Source organism: Trachinotus anak, unplaced genomic scaffold (assembly GCF_046630095.1).
Source record: "Trachinotus anak isolate AG129_WGS33_773 ecotype Australia unplaced genomic scaffold, CSIRO_AGI_Tana_v1 ptg000011l, whole genome shotgun sequence".
NCBI classification, from domain to species: Eukaryota; Metazoa; Chordata; class Actinopteri; order Carangiformes; family Carangidae; genus Trachinotus; species Trachinotus anak.
In genome coordinates this window covers 152877-175392 of record NW_027273862.1, presented here as the reverse complement: position 1 = coordinate 175392, position 22516 = coordinate 152877, and the positions used below count along the sequence as shown (strand labels likewise).

Genomic DNA, 22516 nt, shown 5'->3' with positions numbered 1-22516 from the left:
GGATCCTTCAGCACTGTGGTTTGTGACCTGGCTTTGGGTTCCATTTGTCTGACCTACTTTTGCAATGCAATTTTGCTGCTGGCCTTCCACTTCACACTTCCTTCTACCTTGGTGGATGCATAGGCCTCTGAAAGTAGTCACCTTTCCCCACCCAAACATCCTGAGGGTCTTCAAGTTGTTATCCTATTAAATATGCTATTCAGATTAAGATAGCCTTTATCAGTCCCACAGTAGGGAAATTTGCACTATTACAGCAGCAGAGTGGACAGTACAAGAGAAAAGAACTGCAAATGTCAGTAACAATACTTATATGAACTTTCCAGTCAAACTCAAACAGACTCAAACATTCACTGGATACTGTCCTGTTTCATGAGTCTGAAAGGAAAAAGCTGGCTGGGATTTATACAAGACCACAATGAGTGTGAAATTAAATCCACTAATGATGACGTGTCCTTTTGTCAGTACAGGTTCTGCTCTGTAGGGTGGAAGAGCGAGCTCATATTAAGAGAGTGTATTTCCCTAATTTTGACAGCAGAGGGAGCTCAAGGCACAGTGAGCACAAAATAAACTACAACTACAACTCAACAAGAGATTTGCACAAAATCACAAATTGTAGCACTGGATTGTTGCTTTGCATTATTATAAATGTCAGTAATAGTTTTAATAAGGCTTTGTTTGCCATTTTCACTTAGGCTTTCTTTTATGCCCCATTTTCATGCCCCTGTTCACACACAGGCTTAAGGGTTGACTACTGATAGAAACACCTCAAAAATAAACTAGACTGTTGTGCACTGTTGAGCAAAATAAGAATATAATCAGAACTTAACACAAATGTGATTGGGAGTTTCAAGTGAGTTTTCATGAGAAACAAGAGAACAAGATATTTGGCTTCTTCCCTTCTTCAGGTATTTTTGTGATATTTTGCATGGCTGTTCATAAGGAGTTGTGGTATACATACCTCATAGAATTCCTGTGTCAGATGATACACTGGTTTTTTCTGCTGAGTTTTGGTGGTTGTTGATCAGAGAGGAAATTCACGAAATTTGAAAGATCTGGTTACCGAATGCACTTTCTGTCAAAGCAGTGAAAAGTTGTGAACACCAATCCAGCTTTGCAAAGGTGAACTCACTATTGAAAAGATAATGTAACCAATTGTAAAACTATAACAGAACACATCTCCTGCAGTAGTTGTCCAGTGTTGCTAACATCTCATACTTAGTTCACAGAAATTGTTACATATTGTACATGAGCACCTTTAAGTATCGTTATACCGTTTTAGAAACTCTAGCTCCTCATTGCTGGTCAGCCCCTACACTGAAGGAGACCTCTATAGGAGTTCATTGCTTTAATTAAACCCCCCAACCGCAGTGACACAAGTGAGCCACTAGAGGGAGGCACAATAGAATACATTGTAAACTCTTCATAGAGATTATATCTGTCTCATTAATTCAAATGATAAAAATATTTGTACAGAAAATGTAATTACTGATGTGTTTGTTTGGATGTAAGCGGCCCTCAGCCACTGAGCAGCTGCACAGGTATGGCTGAGTGAGCTGTCCCAGATGACAACTGCCAGGTGTCAATGCCAGGCATGATGTTGCTTTCCCTCAAACAATGTGAATCACTGCAGCACAGTTTGTAATATTAATGTTTTTGATGTTTTCAAGTATCTCACATGTCAGGATTTTTATCCAGGGTTCTCTGGGGGCTCTTAGGCAGTAGTTCTATGGAACCATTTAAAAAAAAACAACTAAAAACCTCTAATTATTAAGTATCTAAATTAGAACCAACCAAATTAGAACCTCTTTTGTCCCAGTGTACTACAAGTGTTTTTCACAATAAATCTTCTACCAGGAGATTCTAAAATTAGACAAATGCACAAAATAATTTAAGAGTTGCTGCTAACAGCACCCTTTTTATGGCATTTAATTAATCTCAAAACTCAAGCATGTACACTATGCAAAAACCATGCATGTACATGTGACATGAGTGCATGGAACAACGATAAGCCATCAATCACCATGAGGAAAAAGGCTGGCTCCAAAAGCAAGTCAAGCCTCCATAGGTCAGTCCTCATAGACTCCCATGTTAAAATGCCATTTACAGCCATAAACTGTATATACAAATGGACATTAGACTCCAGATGTGGAAAGTGAGGCCAATACGCAAGTGCCTTCAACCTGCATTCTATCTAAGGACCATCAGGAGGCGACTCTGGTGGCAAAAAGAAGCCCAACTGTCTATGGAAAAATATTTCTACTTCTCATTTGATTTATTACCTCAGTAAACGTTGTGCTAAAGTTAATTTTCTCAATCACTAGTTTCAAGTCTTGAAAGTCTGAATTAGGGAGGGGCTACCGTGTGACTGACAGTCTGTAACACACACAGACAGTGACCTGCCTGACAATCAGGGTAGAGCACAGAGCAGGTCCAATCCACCCCTCATTCCTTCTCAGCTCCACTTTCTCATCCAAATATGGTTTCTTCTGGTTTCAAAAAACCAAGATGGCAATGGACAAATCGGAAACTCGAGACTTCAAAACAGCACTTTACAAGCCAGTGGGTGACGTCACAGTGGTTTGCCATTTGTTTACAGCAGAAAAATGTTTATAGCCTGGTACAAAAAACAGTTTTGGCCTTTATAGCTAATTTTCCCCCAGCATGGGAATGAATTTATATAACTCGTCAGTTTAAATTTTATTAAGAATAAAAGTTATGCATATTTGAGGGCGTGGCTGCTTTGAGTGACAGCTTGCTAACTTTTTTCAATTGGCTATACTCGATGTGACCCATAGACTGTAGGTGTGACCTCAGCTAATTCGTGTCACTGAACGTGACCTCTCGTCTGGGTCTGGTGTTTGTGCTTTTTGGAGAACTTGTCATGACTTAGTGTGCAGTTAATTGACTAACTGAACATGAGGAAATCTGTGCTCCTGTTTTGAGGTAAGTGAAATTCTAGTATTTTAATTATATGTTAACACCAATTAGTTGTCCTGGCAATCATTGTCCTGCCTCACCATACTTGGCTGTTAAATGAGCTCATTAAATAGCTAGTTAGCCAGAAAATGAATGAGCCTTGAGTTAGCCTCTGACATACCTTTGCCCAGCTGTGCTAACGATGCTATTCTAGGCACAGTTAGCCTGTTAAACCAGCATGCACCTAAGACTCCCCCAACCATAAACCTTAACCTTCTGAATTACTTGTGTTACAAAGTATATTGATTAACCTTGCTTAAAATCCATTTAATTGACATTGTTGTTTGTATGTATGTGTACACTCTGTTGTCACTTCATTAGGAACCCCTAGCTAAAAGTAAAGTCTAACACAACATAATGTTTAGTTTTTGTTGAAACTGTGTTTGCTTCAACTGTATTATTTTAGGGGCTGCAATTGCTGCTGATGTTGAACTGTACATTACAAAGAAGTGTGTTTGTTGTTTGGCCTCCCCTCATTGATTTGAATGTGGTGGACAAAATAATAGAAACACAATATAATATAGTGTAATACAGTAAGTAGTATATAGTAATATAGTGCAACACCATATAATCAAATTGAGCATATATTTTCATAAAACAATAAGATATCAGCAATTCAACATTTGATATGATGTATTTGTTCTATTTTAATTAAATATGGGTTTACATGATTTGCAAATAATTGCATTCTACTTTTATTTACATTTTACACAGTGCCCCAACTTTTTTGGAAACAGGGTTGTATTTAAATCGGTTCAGAAATGTAAATGTGATATTGTTTTTATCCAGAAAAACCACAGCTCCCCTATTTACTCGTGTTTGTTTACAGGCCAGTTTTGCCTGGTCCAATATGGCAGCAACATTGCGTATGATCCAGTGGCCAATGTAGCATCAACATATATATGTCTCTGCCAGGGACTGTGGGTATTGACAGTGACCAAAGACATCAGCCACTGTCTCCGCCTTCAAAGTCTCAAAAGTCAACTTTATGAGTGAGTGAGTGTTGAGTTGTGTGACTGCAGTTGTGCAGGCAGAACAGAAATGCTCCCTCGTGAGGATGGTTTTCCATTCCTGGATACTGCTCTGTGTGCTCTTGTCATGTACACGCACATAGTTTTTATGTGTCCAACTTTTGAGACTGAATAAATGCTATATTTTTGTTAAGAATGTTGGTTTTCTCAGAGTTTGAAAATAGTCCACATTTAATGTTCCTCCATATCCCATCCACATACCAAACCCCATAAAGGCTTCACGTCCCACCAGAGCCTGTCTGAAACAAACTGAGTGGTTCTCTCTGTCTATGGCCTCCACCAAAACCAACCCAGATTTGTATATTTACTGTCCAGTGCTGCAGTTCAAACAAAACTGACTCAAGCCGAAAACTAGATTCATACAGATGTGTTCACCCTGAGGTGTGTGTTTATGTGTAAACTGGAGTGGATCACAGAGAATCTATTCATGCAGCATACAGTATGTACCCACACACACTGTGGGCATACACTCACTGAGCTTTGTAAAAGACTAAAACCAGTGTGTGATGTAAAGTAGGTGTGAGGTCAGGCACAGCAAACTGTAGTGTGTTTTCCTCTCTGGAGCTGGCTCACAGGAAAGGGGCAGTGATTTTGGGGAGCCATGCCTTACTGAGACATAGTGTTATGTTCTCCAGACAGGGGGAGGAAAAGGAGGGAGGAGGAGGATGGAGACGGAGAGGAGGTACAGGCACATTACCCCAGATGAATCACTCAGAGTAAGGAATCATTGCTCTAAGCGCTAGTTTTTGACCTGATGTTCTGTCTGGACTTCTGCCTGCCTGTCTGTCTGGAGTGAATCCATCCTTTGGATCCCCTGTTTGCACTTTTGGTAGAGGCTGTGGGATACTGGCCGAAAGGCAGCATGATTGACCACGGTAAGTAGGAATTCCACTACCATGCCAAAGGGTTTTTAACAGGGATGTTTTTTATTGCAAGTCCATAGTTATCTGAACCATATGTCTCTCAGACTGGAATCCAACTTGTCATGTATGATTCTAAAGTAAGAGAAAAAGTGTTGTTTCTGAGGTCTGGCAAAGTGAGAATACACCTAACAGTGAATTACACAATATTCTGTATGTCCATTCTAAGGTGACCTTTAGAGCACAAATAGCCCTGTGAGGCCAGAACAGGATGGGCATGGTTCCTCTCCACTCTTCCCACAGCCAAACCTAAAGCCATACACAGCACACAGTTGTCATTCCACACTGACACAACAGAGGCCTGACCAGTGGAACTTCACTTGAGAGTGTGAGATCATTTGCATAACAAGAATTCAAGGTCAGTCATGTCCCCTTCATGGCCAAGCCCAAAAATAATCTCTGTAATTGCACACATAGTCAAAGTGGCAAATTGCTCATCTGCAGTGTGACTGAGAGGTTTTCCTTCCAGGTGGTTCTCTTGGCCGTCATCTGTAGGTACTGCTCCATCTCATGCTGGAAAAATCCCCAGAGAAAATTGCTAACAACACACACATTGTTCAGCTGCATAGTAACCCCGCCCTCTGCTTTCTCTTAATCAGGTTCTGTTAGGGTGGTGTTCCTGCCTTGCTAATGCTACAGGCAAAAAGCACGGTTTCTCTGAGGACATGTACCTACACATTCACACACACACACACACACACACACACACACACACACACACACACACACACACACACACACACACACATATGCACACAAACACACACGTATATATGCAAAAGTGTATACAAAATGGTCATTCAGTTTCTGCCCTAAACACACATTTCCTCCATATAACATTACACACACTATGTTCTCTTCTCCTCCCCCAACTTTTCCTTTTCCTCCAAGTCTCCATGTCTTCATACTAAACAGTGTTACTGCTGTGTACCATTACATCAATAGAGCAGTGTGTGTCAGAGCAAAGTTGGACTCACTCTGTACCTCTGCTGACATCACAGGAGGCAGTCAGCATCTACAAGGCTCTGAAACAAGTGCTTTTTATGAATTTAGGCTTTAAATACACATAGTAACCAACACCCATAAAGTTCCTGCAGTTTATTATGGACAACTACTAAATGGTGAAGAAGATTAATGAGCTGCTTTTAAATTGCTCAGTGCTTTTAAATTGATATTATGTATTTATTAATGATGAATGGTCACATGGATGTCCTGAAACAGTGGTGTAAAAATATAACAGTGGTACTATTCAAGTAAAGAGAAACAAGACAAACAAAGAGGACTTATTGCAAGAAAAGTAAATCAAAAATGTAGCCCACTGAAGAATAGCTCAGTAAATGTACCTCCCAAACTACAATTTAATTATAGCAGTGTTTAAGTTCTGCTAGATGGCAGCACAAATTTGGAAATAAAATTTGTGCTAGACATACAGAGCACAACCACAGGTCCAGATTTTTTCTCCAAATTCAAGGATTAGAAATGAGAGCAGACATGGTTACTGTAGTGCTGCAGGTCTGACTGGCTTTTATCTACTTGCACATTTGCATTTATATTCACATATTCTCATATGTCTGAATGATTGGTTTAGAGACAGTAACTAAGATTGATTTCCATTCTACTACTGTAAATGTTCCCACTGTGCTGGCATACATCCAGCTGGACAGCATATTAGTCTATGAAAGAAGAGAGAGGGAAATGGAGACTACAGAGCTTACAGGCCACCAGCATAGAGTTTCATGTCTCTGTTTCCTGTCTATCTGGCCAGGAAAACAGCAGACTAATGCTTTATAATTACTAACACACTTCCAGGATCAGACCCACTGATTCACCAGTAAGGCAAGTCTTTCTTCCACACTCATTCCTTTGAACCTAGGGCTTATTACTGATTGATGTATTTATTTGGATATTCAGATGTCTGTTCACCCATTTTAATTTCATTTATTGTAATTTTTGTGTCATTTTAATTAAATTTTCTTAGTAGTTGAGTTCAGTGACCACCATTCAATAGATGGTGCAAATGCCCCACTCCAAGCCAAATTCAAAAGAGGACACATTTCCAGCTTAATTCAGTGTGGGCAAACTTTCATCCATCTATCTGTTCTCTGCTGCTTATCTGGAATCATGTTGCAGTGGCAGCAGATTAAGTAAGGTAGTTAAGCCCCCCCCACACACACACAATGTTCTGGCACACTGCTGACATTGCACCAATCAGACTATCATTCTCGCACTCCATTTTAACCTCACTCATGGCCAAGTCCCTGAAACTTAAACTTAAACGTCTTCACTTGAGGCAGCAAGTCATTCACAACCCAAAGGGAGCAGAGAACCATGGCCATGGCCATGACTTGGAGGTACTGACTCTTATCCTAGCTTCTTCCCACTTACCTGCAAACCATCTCAGTGAATGCTGGAGGTGATTAAGTCAACAGTTCTACAATTCTGAGGTTATCAAACTAAACACACTTCTCTCCCATGGCTGCATCTTAAGATCCTGTCCAAGAAAATCATAAACAGCACCTCTTGTCACTGACCTGTTTGACCTACCAACTGGAAACATTCTGGACTTCCTGCAGAAAACACAATTAGAACTCTCACTCTAGTTATATGGACTGGATGGCCTGTTGTAAAGGCCCAGGTACCATATACTCCTATGTTACCCCTACAAGACCCCCTAGATGGACCATCGCCCCAAGAATTCATTTGGTCATTTGGTCACCTGTGATTACAACTCTGGAAAAGGTGAGATTACGGCCCCTCTCTAGGAGTTTGGTTCCAGTGCTAGTGCTGTGTGTGGAGGTGAGTTTAATTATATCTAGTGGGTATCACTCCATCTCTGGCATCAACTCCAGCTCCTTCCCCACCAGAGGGGTCGCATTCCATGTCCTTAAGACCAGTCTACAAAGTCAGAGATCAGCACATCCAGTGTTCCCCTTGCATCCCACCCAGCTTGCATTGCTGATTCCTGTCCTCGCAGGTGGTGGCCCCGTGTATGTTTTTAGGGACATGCCCAACTAGGCTGTCTAGCCATCGGATACTCATGAATCCCCTCCCAGATCTGGCTCTATGAGGGAGCCCCAGTGTAAGCAAAATTATATTATTTAATATCTGTTTTTTTTTTTTTTGGGCTTTTTATGCCTTTATTATAGCTTAGTGGAGACTGACAGGAAAGGGGGTAGCGAGAGGGGAATTACATGCAGGAAAGAGTCGGACCGGTCGGGAGTCGAACTGGTGACTGCCCTGCTAAGAGTGTCTTGCGCTCAACATGGTACACGCCCTAACCACTAGACTACCAGGCCGCCCCATTATTTAAAATCTTAAATGAGCAGATGAATTAGTTTTTACTTTTCAGGATTGTGATATTAATTAAGATGAAGTATACAGTATCAAATTAACTGCATAATGAGCATATTTTGTGTGGTATATTTAAGCAGCACCCTAAAACTAATAAAGCACAGTGATTCATGACTGATTGACTTAGTAGCCAGGCAAGACCTCTCACATGGGAGGCTGTCTCTGCTTATGTTTTGTTCACTAACTTATCGTATGAGAGGCAGGGAGTTTTAGCTGATCTATTCCATGCTTTTAAGAATAAATTATTAAATTACATCCAACACTTGTGTCATAAAATGACAGGAACACATTGTGAAGAGGCAAACCTGGAAACTAGAAAACGTTTTTGGCTCAAGCATCAGCCAAGTGACTGAACACCATCTTTGAATCCAGTATCCAGTTGTTATAATACATCCATGGATTGATGCCACTTTTTATATACACTGTTGCATATTTGTATTGTTGTAACTATCACAGAAGAAGTAAGGTTTAATTCTTGAGCAGAAAAGCAGGATACGGCAACCAAGTCGAGACAATATTTTATTATGTGTATGAAAACAGGAATCAGCATTGATTTTGTTTTACATTTTCAGTTTTAAATAAACTTTAAGTTCAAGGTTTGTTTAGCTTTGTAGAGTAGTGGTTCTCAAAGTGGGCTCTGGGGACCCCCAGGGGTCTTTGAGGGGGTTCCCGGGGGAATAACTTATTTTTACTATTAATTCATCCACAAGTAACACAAAGACAGAATTTATGAGTATTTTGGTAATTAGTTTCAAACGCTTTCTGTAATGAAACATCTAAAAGCAAAAATATTATCATATGGGGTCCCTGGGACAAAATCTTATCAAATAGGGGTCTGTGGTCTACTTTGTGTGTCAGGGGTCAATGTGAGAACCGTTATTCTAGAGGATCCTTCTGTTAGGTAAGAAAAGAGATTAAATAGCCAAAAGTACCAACTGCTACTGGTTGACATGTAGATAAAACTGAGAGCTGAGTCTCTGCCTTGTGGTCAATGTTAGAAGTCTGTTATATTCCACCTGCACACTGTAATATTCACAGCACAGAGAGGCATTTGTCAGCATATAGGTTACCACATCACTGTGACAGAGCAGCAAAAGCCAGCCGTGCTGAATACTCAATTCTTTAAGCTACATGCATATGAATATTAATTAGTCTCAGGCTCAGTCCATAGAGATGAATCTTCTACTTGCGATACATGGTGAGATTTAGAAAAAATGTGCAGTAGTGTGAAAATGACATTATATCTGACAACATCTACACTATTACCGCAAACTTGTAGACTAAGTGACAAACCTTTTTAGCACAGCTGACTGTGGCCTACAGGTTAGGGAAGGTATATCATGACCGAGATAAACAGCTGACACAGCCAGGATGATACAGGATAATATAACACAGAAGTTAGGCCTTTTATCTACCCCACTTCTTCTGGTGAGCTCTCAAGCTGCCTTATGCATGTAAATCACAAAAGAGGTAAGCTATGATTGATTGGGGTCCACCATATAATGTAGTCTGGTACGTTTCATGTTTCTATGACTCCATGATCATTTAATCTGATGCCGTGACCATCTCAAAACAACAAAATACCAAGATGGCTCAACCTATTTTGAGAGGCCTATTATACCTCATCACTGAAAACTAAACCTTCAGCATCCACAAAGGTTGACCTATGTAATTAGTATTCAGTCAATGTGAAATGATTCCAACCAAGAAGTGCTCAAACCTTCTGACTGTAAGGTGGCTGGGAGAGATGATAGTAAGATAATGATGTCAGACCAAAGGCCTTATGGGTATCAGTTAAAGTGGCTCTGCACATTGTTTACTAAGAGTTCACTGCAAATGTGAGAGGCCATCTACACTAGCATGTATAATGCATTTGAGGGTCATGATATAGTGCTCTCTGGAGTGTGAAGCATTGATGTGTACAGACCATCATTCACTCCAGCCCGTTAATGGGACCATGGCTAACAACATTATCTGTTCTCACATAATATAAATCATGTGTACCTTAAAATCTGAATTGAGCTAAGAGTGAGCCCCTGTTACCACATCAGTTTCTGCTTTTGGGTCCATGTTCCATGTCCTCTAGTGATTTCAGACCTGGCATGCCATTGTGTGTGTATGTGTGTGTCTACTGTGTCTCAACAGTAGTCTGATTAAATTGCAGTCATGAGGACTGAGAAAAACGTTGTCATTTTTTTTTCAAAGCAGGAAAAGAAAAGCACTTTTATCTCTGTTAGCCTCCACAATTGCCTCAGCAGTTTCTCAGAACACTTACACACATGGATGCAGTCAGACTGTCCTAACTGAATTTTCTAATTGCTCTCCAGAGCGTCCCTCTCCATTAGGCTTCAGGCCGGCTGGGAGGAGTGTGTTGGTTCCTGAGCTCCAGGCACACACATATACACACACATTGACAGCCATGCCTCAAAGATACTCCCACCAGAGGAGGAAAGCCAGCACAGCGGCTGCTAGGAGGATGGAGAGAAGACACCGGGACCAAGGGAAAGGCAGTGTAAACAACTCAACCAGCAGCCACAGCCACCGCTCCAAGAAGCTGGCTATGCTCTCCAGGTACCAACACCAGTGAAAGGCTTACAGCTAGAGCTGGACAGAAAGCTCAAGACACATAAAATGACATTACTAACATTTTATTGGCATGTTGCTGTCTTTACAGGCTGATGTAAACCTTTATGATGTAAAGTGTAGAATATACTGCATATTAATTGAGTTTTCATTCATTTATTGAGTTTTGCGTCATGACAACCATAAATAATAGTTTGAGTACTTTTTTATTTCAGTTTTCCATTACATGTAAGCATGTACTTACACTCTGACTTTACTCCAGTATTTTATGGTCTTGCAGGAGTGCCATTTATGTCATTTAATATCTGAAACTGAATTTCAGTGACTCTTTCCAGGTCCCTGATCCTGTGTCACTCCAAGACTAACGATGACTGTGTAGAAGAGAGGCATGCTGGGGAAGTGTCAGATGGGTGCAGGACATGGAGTCCAACCTGGAGGACAGACATGACTGCTGTGGATCAAACAGGGTACAATGATACTGAGAATGGACACCATAGAACGACTCAGCAATCAGCTCTGGAAAAAACAGAAGCCAGTAAGGCAGATTATCAGCTGCATCATACCACCACACTCAGGGAGAATAAAAGGAGTATAAGGAGATCCTTCAGCATCAAGGTAAGACTACAAGAGTTGGCATTAGAGTTATCATTTGCACATAAAAACAATTTAAGCATATTTTAGACCAGTTCTAAACTGTCTCTTCTCTAACGTACTTTAAACTCAGCAAGATATAAAAGTCTGTTTATTCTGTTGGTTGATAGTTATTATCTAACTGAGCTGGTGGCATGGCTCTACAGATGGCAGTCATAGTTGGTTGGTCAGACCACCACTTTGGTCCAAAATGAAACATCTCAAGAGTTATTGAAGTGGATGGTTCACTTCATTACTTCATTCAAGGTCCCCAGTGGACGACCCACTCTACCTCATGAACCACCGCTGCAGAGTGACTTTTGGAATTTACATTTGAGTTATCAAATGATCAGACAGCACATCTTAAGAACTAGTTCTGACAGACCATAGAGTAACCATTCCTCATGTAATCTAATAATGGTGTCATTAAAAAAACTGATTCAAGAGAGTCTTGGGAAATGAAGTATAATTTAATGTGTAATTACCACTTGTGGCCAAAGAGGCTGCTGTTCAGCAAATATTACACAGTCGGGAATGTAAATAACAATGAATGCTGTTATTTTCTGGCGAGGGCAGTCTTGTAATGATTCACAGTTCTTAGTCACTGCACTGTTAAGATTATGTTTCCATGCATTACATAGTAAATAGGATTTTAAAATGATAACATCTTCAGCATGTTTCAGCACACATGCTTCCTGCAGCCTCCCTATAAAAAGGGATTTAGTCCTGTCAAATCACTTACCAATCAATTAACTCAAACACCAATGAGCCACAAAATTAAAACAGGTAGCTGGTTTTAATGTCATGGCTGATCAGAATAAATCTGATTTAATGTTGTGGCTAATTGCTGTACAGTCTGTAGTCTGCTGTAAAGTCAACTTTTTCATTGTTGAATATTTAGAAATCTGGTTTGTTGTTCGTACATCACAAGCCTTGTCCTAATGTGCTACCCTCGTGTTAGTACTCTGTGGTGAGGGCTTCTCGTCTAAATGTAATGATAATCACATGCCCTGTGTTGGTGTGTTGGTGGATGGAGAGCTGTGACTGGGCTGAATGTTAAACATTCAGACAAAGACAGGGTTTGTTGTGCTGTGCTGTTTCTACAGTTCAGTCTCTTGGCACATTCCCTCAGTGTCAAATAGGGTTAGACTGTCCGTCATTTATCATGTACCTTATATAAACAAGAGATAGATACTGTGCAGTAGTTTAAAGCCATTGTCTGTGCTTGTGGTCACTGGTTAGACTGATGCTGTATAGCGGTTTTCTGATATTTTGTATCTGTGGTCAATATTGAGCTCATACTAATATTTAAATTGGAACCAATGGGCATCTTTAGTTATATTTCACAAGTTATCAGCAAATTTCTGAAAATTTACTGTGTATCTAAAACACTCTTTTTTTATTGGAGGTGTAGGCCTACTTAAAATATGTAGCACTGCACTCCTGAAACATTGTTAACAACGGACAGTTTGAAATTTTTAAATATGTATCAAAATTGATGCAGCACTGCTTCAAGACAAAAACATTTATTCCAAAGTTGACAATGATGCCAAAAGACAGCTAAACATCAAAGAGCATATTGATTTAAATAAAGAAGAATAAAGAATCAAGTCTTGTCTCCCGGCATTTGGCCATGTTCAAAGTTATTATCTCATTCTTGCATGTTTTTCATATCAAGTGTTCACTGCAAGTATGTGTCTGCATGTTGTCCTCTTCAGAAGCTGTGGCTTTTGTGCTTTGTGTTCTGCTTCACTTGCTGATTTTACCATGATCACCATCTTAGCTTAGTATGTTAGAATAGTGTCAAATGTCAAATCAAAAATACGACCCAATACTAGATGAAAAGTCAGGAGATCACCAAATTCACAATTCATCACGAGGGGAAAAGGAATGCTTGGGCTAAATTTCATGACAATACATTCAGTAGTTTAGCTATTTCAGTGTGGACCAAAGAGATGGACCATCCAACGTGATCCCTACAGCCATGCTGCCTGATACTTTCATGTGTTATAGCCGAAGAAGTAACCAATAACACATACTAAGAGTCAAATGTGCTAAGTCAGAAGTTACTGAGAAAAGCCAGTCTTTCTATAGTACTATTAATATATTAACCATCGACAACACAGATTGCATGCCAATCATAGTGAACAGTTGTTGTGTAGTACTTCATGGACTAGAGTCCAGGCTGATAAACAACCCTTTCTGAGACTGAACTCAACAGTAATTTAATGGAGCAGTGTTTTCCTCTGGGGCTACTTCATGCCAGGTTGAACATAAATCACTCTTGATCACCTACTAGACAGAAACACTATCACAGCCATATCTTTTTGGCTTTTATGCCAAGACTAAATCCTTTACAGCCAAAAGTTAATGAATCAAGGTAAATAAAGTCATGTTGACATAAGGAGAATAATTTCAAGAACACATTTAAAGTAATATCCATTTATTTATTGTATTTCTTGGTTTTACATGATAGCATGTTCAGCATTATATTTAAAGTAACTGATGCCGTACCATCAGTTACTGGTGACACTAAAATTGATTGTTGTTTAGCACTTTTCTTAATTTCTGAGCACAAGATGTTATTTCAGTTTTGTCTTTCACCTGTGTGGTGACTTGGGTGGACTGTATTTTTCTCATTCTCATTCTTCACTGGTTTTAACTATTCAGAATTAGGACACTATCAGTTCTGCTTGCAAAGACTCTGGTAATGTAAGCTATCAGCTACATCGTGAGAAATGACAACCCATACTTATTTCACTTTGCCTAACTGATAGCCCTTTGTCATCTTTCCTCCAGAAGCAGAGTATAAATGCTGAACATGCTCATGTCACACATTTAATTGTGATGCTAAAACACTTCTTTGTAAGCATCACAGTTACGCTGAATCTCAAGTAAATTAAAACATACACTTTATAGAAATGAAGTCTAATCCAGGGTCATATTGCACAAATAAGTACATCCAAAAACCCACCTGCCCCTCACATGTGAGAGAATTTTCACTATCACTGGCTGTTGAGCTTCCAACATATCATTCCCCATGCTGCACAGCCAGGAAAGAAGGTTACATTATGTTACAAAATTTAAAGCTGATCATCACCACTTTGCTGCTTTCGAGCCTGTAACACACACACAACAAGATGACTATTGGAAAATAATAATAATAACACTTAACGGGTGCAAAAGATATGCAGGTTCCTCAAAATGTAGGCTAATAGATCAAGGAAACATCCGTTATTCAAAACAACACAAAACAAGCAGCACATTTAGTGCAAATGGAGACTTTCAGAAGTTTCTTAAATTTGTGAATTCAATAACTGAGGCAAACCCTGGATCCATTAAACAGATTTACAAGGTAAAAGTCTAACTACAATCTTCATGACTGGACAATGTCACATAAAAATTATAATGACCTTTATGAGTTATGACAAAAGCAAGTTTAACAGTGATTCAGAAATGTCATACTTTTCAGTCAATTCTACCATAGTTACTAACATAAAGGACATACGGTCACCTTCAGAGCCACTGCAACATAAATGATTTTGCCCTATAACCTCCAAACACTATGACCCAATTCATGCACCTTTACCAACTGCTGTTTTCTTTTTTCCAGGCTGTCACCAGATGGTTGATAAAGCTTGTTTTTTTACCCACTAGTACAGTAGTTCCCTTATACTCATTCACTGTGTGTATGTAAATGTGTGTGTTGTCATAGGAGAGTAGTATCTGGAGGATGTGTGTAGCTACAGGGCCTGCAGAGGAGGTGTGTGGACCACATATGGCTGATAACAGTGTTCAGACGGAGGACAAAGACACTACTGTGGAACCAGGGAGGAATGGAGGGAACCTACACAGGTGATTTAAGACAATACCACAATTCTAAGTGCTTTACTCCATAGGACTTTGTTGGAAAATGTGCTGAAAGCAACGTTGGGTTAGATATACTTATTAGGCTAAATGAGACTGTAGCATAAAAAGAAAAGCATCCAATCATCACCAAGAGGGAACTAATGATTCATGCTACATACAATAGGTGGACAAAATGCTGATGTCTGACATAGGCCAAATTTCCACCTGATATAAACATTTCATCTGTATATAATGTGGATCCCTGAAATGCATGTTAATTAAACACATAGAACATAAGGCAGACAAAATGGACAAAGCACATGGATAAGCTGTAGAGGTCTGCCTCACATTGTGACTGTAGGTATAAATCACTAATTACTGTACAGATTTGTCACAGTCTTAAAAATAAAACTTCACCCAGCAACATGAAAGGTCCGTTATTCAAAACAACACAAAACAAGGAGCACATTTAGTGCAACTGGAGACTTTCAGAAATTTCTTAAATTTGTGAATTCCACTCCACCTCTTTCTGCTGTCACAAGCCCTTCCTCTATAAAGGGAAAATATGTATGGAGTCCATCCACCAGCATCACTTCAGGAGAATCTCAAGGGACCAATACAACAAGCAAGATGAGAGTCATGTGATTGACAGGGCTAGGTGTGCTAGCACTAGCACTTCCAAGACTCTCATCTGGAACTGATTACTTTCCTCAAATTACCAAGTAATCTAGCTAGTGTGTGTGCTTGCATGTATTTGATTTACTGATGCAGCACCTTAGCAGATACTGTTGCATTGCTTTGGGGCAAAAGTCCAGCCAAATTCTGTTTTGTTGCATGACTGTGTTTTCCTCCCTTCCTACGGAGGAGCAAGACCGCCAAGCTGAAAGACATAAACTACAAACAAGACCGCCATATCACGTGTCTCTCTGTGGTCATTTTGCATCTCTTTGCAGTCGTTTGATTTACTTTCCAAAAAATATGTTAACAGTCACTTCAAACAGAGGCAGTGGTCCATGGGCCCCCTGTCCGGTAGGCCCATTCAGGAGTTCTTCCATGGATGAAATACAAATACAATATATATATTTATTTATAAATATTTTACAGTTATTTCAGATAACTGCATTGCTCTGGTGGTGGTCCTATTAGCATTTTATCAATCCTGATTTTATTAATCCTGGTATTAGGAAGCATTCTGGTTTCAGCTACTGCAGCTTCTCCCATTTCAAATTTTTGTTCAAAGAACATTTAAAGTGTGTATTCATCTAAATTATGAACACAAAGGTTTGCTGGTAAGTGGCTGTGTTAAAAACATGACAGAAAATATAAGATTCCAAATTCAAAGCTTCTGGATCATGCATTATTTTTGGATAACCACATAGCTCATCATGGATTACCCCTTACGAAAGTCTTGAGGTGTGGATTGGGTTTAGCTGATGTTTTGGCAGCTGATATTCACCAGGGCTGTTGTCAGGACCACACTGAGTTGGATCCAAGTAGGGTTTATGTCAGGTCAAGACAGAGCCCAAAATAGAAAAAAAAACACACTGTTCATTACATATTCCTCAACAGTAGTTTTACTGTTATTCATAGTGTGAGTTTATAACTTCAATCACTCACAACCTTTGGATTTTGAAAATGTTGAAATGTTGATGGCAACAGGGAACAGCTAGTGGTGCTTTTCTCTTCAAATACTGCCCTTGACAGATATCAACTGATTTAACTGTGAAAGGCTCATGTTCCTTAAGAAATACAAACTGAGGCATTATATCTGTGAATTTACCTAAATGTTGGATTAATTAGCTAACTGTTAAGTACATATCTCCACACATTCCTACATGCACAGTTGGCTGTGGCTCAGGAGATAGAGTATGTCGTCCACTAATCAGAAGGTAGGTCATTTGTCCCACGCTCTTCTAGCCTGCGTGTCAAAGTGTCCTTGGGCAAGATGCTGAAGCCTAAATAGCCCCTGATGGCTGTTCCATCAGTGTATGAGTGTGTGTATGGGTGTGGTGTATTAATGTGTGTATGAACGGGTGAAAGTTATTATAAAGCACTCTGAGTGCTCTAAGACTACATGAGTGCTATATAAGTGCAGTCCATTTACCATGCAACATCTAAAATAGGGTTACTTGGTTGTATATTCATCTATGACTACTAGAGAATAACAACCATAAGACCAAAGACTGTAACAGGCAAGATAAACTGAGAGAGGTTTGAGGTAAAATACCCATGAGACCAAGACAAGTCCAAGACTATAGAAAAAAATGTCTCAAGACTGAACTTGAGTACTGAACACCTGATATTCTATTGAACTATTGAAATCTGCTACAGTCTAGACACTGTAGAGTTGACTTGCTTCCACAGAGCTGAACTTAAAGGTGTCCCATTAAGGTTTTTTGTAAACAAAGTTATATTTACTTTCAGGGTTACCCACCAAAATGTATTATGTGTATCTTTGAGGTCTAATAAATGTGCTGAGTGCCTTACCTTCCTCATGTAGCATTTGCAAAGCCAAAAAATGTCTTATTTTCTGTATTGTTTACACCCATTTTTACTGGCTTACAGTCTTCTTTGTTTACATCCATGTTTAATGTTTAGCTTATTTTTCCTCACTATGCTGTGCATTATTGCCACCAACTGATAATAAGGGTAGTGACATGAAACTGGTGACAGAAATGTGTGTTGCGATGCACATATGCATGTACATCCTCATGTATGTGTATAATGCAAACAAAACTGACCCATCGTAGAAAAAAAGAGTGGTGAAAAACTCCATTGGTTACCTTTAATCTATTAACTCAGTCAAAAGAAGAATATGTGTTTTTGTTTTCCACCAAAATTCAGCATAAAACAGAAATAATATTTGACCTTCAGATAGTTTCATCATGAAGAGGGACTTATGAACAACACATCAGCCTTACTCTAGTAGTAATGTTAAATAAATTTTTGATGTTTATTTGAATGAGTCTTTCTGTAAGGTTTTACAGAACTTTGGAACTTGCTGGTTTTCAGCTGTCTCTGTTTTCTCTACAGAGGCTGCAGCTTCCCGAGCCCAGACAAGCTGGCACCCTTTAACGGACAGTTTCTAAATGGCAGTGCTTGGATGGACGGGGAGGGAATGAGGAGTGTCCACATGAAAGCCTATAGTGAGGTAATAACAGATGACACGTGAAATGGACCATCTGCACATTGTCATGTGAGCAGATTACCTGCTCTTTATTGTAAGGAATGTGAAGAGAATTTAAAAATGTCTTGTTTACACACATAATTACAGTATTCTAGTAAGAAGTAATAAAGCCATGAATAAGTTTCAGTAACCCAAGTACTCATCTGTGTGATGCACTTATTCCTAAATTATCAGATAAGCAGAGCATCGAGGGGCTGTCAATGGGTTGCAAGTAACAGTATAGTTAAGGTTATTCCCCTCTCTGCACTGTGTCTCTGTGTGGGCATGACATTTTCTCATGCCGCAGTGAGATTCCGAGTCTTCCCACACACACTGGGACACAAGGCTCTATAGAATCCAGTCAGAAGTGGCAACACACATAAAGGAATTTAAAGAATTTGAATTTGTTCAACAAAAAGAGGAATGTGAGAACAAGACCATTCAGTGACAGTTATATAATCTTCAGAGTGCTCATGGAATTTTAGGTATAGCATTGAGTCTAGAAAAGATATGCTCCAGACAGGGACAGGCAAGGTATTTGGTACATTTTGACATCACTGAAGCTGGAGCAAAGAATAGTTTGGGAATCTCTCCAGCTAATCATGGAAAGTCAGGGAAATCTTATGTAATTTCCTTTTATTAGGTCCTTACTAAAATCTTAAAAATGGGAAAATGCCATTGTAAGAAAACACATTTAGTATATATATATATATATATATATATATATATACTAAATGTGTTTATATATATATATATATATATATATATATATATATATATATTGAGTACAACCTTTTTATGAGGAACATCTTCAGTGAGAATGAGTGGCACGTGCTGCATGTATGAATATGTATTTTTGAGCGAAGGTGTTAGTATTGAAACCAGCATGGTGTGTTTTCATTGCTCCTGAACAGCCACAGGGGCTGTACATTAGGGTTTTGTTGAGGTTTTAGTGTTTTTGTTGCTGTTGGAGCTTTCCTGTTCGGAAATGTAACACCTTATCATCCTGCCAAGTCTTTTTGGGTCACTTTTAAGAGGAATGGAAACCTGAACAGTAGAATGAAGGAATGAAAGAATGTCTAACATGTGACGACTGGACTCAGCTGATTCTGTCTCAGTCTGTTTTTTTTTTCTTTATGACTCCCTTCAGTAATGAAACACTGCCTCTCACATGGATCCAAAGACTATTTCATAATAATACAAAGGACACACATCTCTGTTTCCAGAAGTACATGGGGCTTTTAGGGTTCCATTGTAGAAAGGTAGATGTCCATGTGTTTTGATTATAAAGCAGGTCTAGGTTCTATATTAATACTGTGAAAGTATCAAAGCCTCAGTCCACAGAGAAATGCACACAGCCTGTATTCAGAAACTGAGCCTTAAAACCAGCTGTCCAGCCACTCCCCTCAGCTGTTTTTTTTTTTGTTTTTTTTTTGTTTTTGTTGTTTTAATTTTATTAACAACAAAACACCAAGCAGTCATTCTGTTGCTGAGTTAGCATGCTACAAGAATGTCCAGTGCCCAAAGTTTTTTTTTTTTTTTTAAATACTGGAGCATTTCAGACCATATTTGACCCCCTTTTCAACATTGACTGACCATATTTGACCCCCTTTTCAACATTGACTGACCATTTCCATTTGCATTTACCAGTGAGCTTTACCAGGCTACTGTTGTAGGCTACATTCTGATACATGTGGCTGTCCTGGCAATACGTCACTCAGAAAACAGTCAGCCAATCAGAGAAGCAGTTCAGAGACCAACAAAAAAAACACCCTGTTGTTACTAGAGCTGTAGAGAGAAGAATAAAAGAGGAGATGTAAAACTATACTGAGATGGTTTTTGTTCTGTAAAAACAACAAATAAGTTTTATGGATATCAAAACTTCAAAGGAAATACTGGAAAAGTATAAAATATGGGACCTTTAGCTCAGTGAATTAACCTAATAATGACACTTGCATAGCAACATCTATAGAAAGTTTTAACCACCATAGTCCATACTATACTGTACTGTACTATACCATACTATACTATATTTCCTATATTAGAATCTACCACTGTATATTTTACTATGCTTAACTGCTTTGACTCAACTAGCTTTACACAACTCTTCACTGTACTATACTTCTCCATATTACACCATGGTGACAGCTTGAGTGTGTGTCAGGGAGTGTATTCTGACACAAGCTCAAATGTGCAACCATGAGACAGAAGATTCAAGTAGTTTACCTTTACGTAAAGGTAGTGGAGGCAAGAGCAGGTAAGGGTTTGGGAGAGGGGTGAGGTCAGAATGCAGGCGGTGGTCAGTAACAGGCCGGCAAGAACATCACGCAGAAGGCAAAGGCCAGCATCAGACAGGCTGAAATGCTGTGAATGGGATGGCACAATAGACACAGTAGAAGTGGATTGATATATACATTATACTAGGAAGCTAATAATTGACTTGGGAATCAGAATCAGAATCAGAATCAGGTTTATTGCCAAGTATGTTTTAACGTACAAGGAATTTTTTCTGGTGATTGGTGCAGAGCGCACCAAAACACTGAGGCAGCCATCTGCGGCGCCATTAAAAAGGGGGGGGGGGAACAAGTGGAGAGGAGAGGAGAAAAAAATAACAGAACCCAAACTATACTCCTGGGGGGGGGGGTACAGTGTGGGATTCGGGGAAAAAAAAACCTCAGCAACATAAGCATATATAAACAAACACATCTTACAACACAGTGACTCAAGACAATTTGCTCCAGGGGAGGTGTCCGTGAATGTGTGTGTGTGCATAGGCCTGGAGAGTCGCTTCGTCTAGTTCACAATCAGTGCCTCAGTTCGCAGGGTGTCATCGCGATAACACAGCAAGTTGCCATGGAGACATCCTTGATCGGGTCCCGGACGGAGTCAAGACAGACAGACAGGCATGGAGGAATCAGATGACTGGAAAGGTGGGAAGAACTGCGGTTACTGCAGGCAGGTGGTCGTGGCAGGGTCTAAAATCACATGACAGTTGACAACTCTTTACATGGCACTACTCTATATTATGCTACAATACTTTTAATTACACACTACTCCCATACTAGACTTTACTATACTACTATAGTATTTTTAATGCATTATGTATAGCTCTCACCTTGCTCACTAACTAGTCAGTGTGGTTAACCAATGTCCTGGCAGGATTACAGTAGACAGACTGATCCATCAGATTGTTTAGGTGGATGTATTGCTTTGTACTGTACAAGCAGAATCAGTACAGAGAGAACTAATGATGAGGTGGGGTGAAGTGAACATTAGCTACATTCAGCTACTGGCGTGCAGCTCTCTGACCCCCCCCAACCATCAGCTGCAGGAGCTGACAGGGAGCTTGTGTGGACTGATGTTGGGCCAGAACTGACATGTTTCTTGTTGCTGGTGTGCTATGTGCTTTAGGACGTTTCCACATGTGAGGACACTCTCCATTCACATAGTCTGACTACGAGCCCACAGCACCCAGTTCTTATTTTACCATCTGATCCTTTATCATTGCCTGGATACACAGATGAAGAACTTATAGCCAACAACAACCACCTGAAGGTAAACTAATATTTCATTCTTTATGTCATATTATGTTATAATATTCTTTACATTTTTCTTCCTCCATACACAGTCAGGCTTTGAGGTCACACAGGAATCTTTGTGTCCCTTTAACCTATCGTAAATGTGTGTGTGTGTGTGTGTGTGTGTGTGTGTGTGTGTGTGTGTGTGTGTGTGTGTGTGTGTGTAGTTACCCATCCCAGAGGTGAATGAGGACAAATGCTGGGAAACAGAGAAGACTGAGCAGAGCCCACCACCGCAAACAGCCAGTAATAGGACACAGTCCAGTTCTACCAGTATGTGTCATACAGTTTTCACTCAATAGTAAAATGAACATACTATTTTATTTATTAATAGTAACTATTAATGCATGTTGCTTTACTTTGGTAACAGCAAGTCACTAATGAAAACAGAGGTTTTCAAAAAAAAAATGCTTTATAATGATAAACTATTAA

At 39.6% G+C, this 22516-nt stretch overlaps 1 protein-coding gene across 2 annotated transcripts in view; it reads left to right on the top strand.

Annotated features, from left to right (window-relative positions):
• The first annotated feature begins 4715 nt into the window (after positions 1-4715).
• The window catches only part of il16 (interleukin 16), a 40546-nt gene continuing 22745 nt past the window's right edge, over positions 4716-22516 (top strand). The window contains exons 1-7 of one of the 2 annotated variants that reach the window (XM_071488283.1): positions 4716-4882; positions 10606-10849; positions 11197-11476; positions 15207-15346; positions 18374-18491; positions 21918-22061; positions 22252-22357. In XM_071488283.1, the coding sequence (XP_071344384.1) occupies positions 4870-4882; positions 10606-10849; positions 11197-11476; positions 15207-15346; positions 18374-18491; positions 21918-22061; positions 22252-22357 (1045 nt within the window). In that variant the 5' untranslated portion in view covers positions 4716-4869. Of the gene's footprint in view, positions 4883-10605; positions 10850-11196; positions 11477-15206; positions 15347-18373; positions 18492-21280; positions 21437-21917; positions 22062-22251; positions 22358-22516 lie in introns of those variants that run through there. The other variant, XM_071488284.1, reaches the window with a different exon arrangement.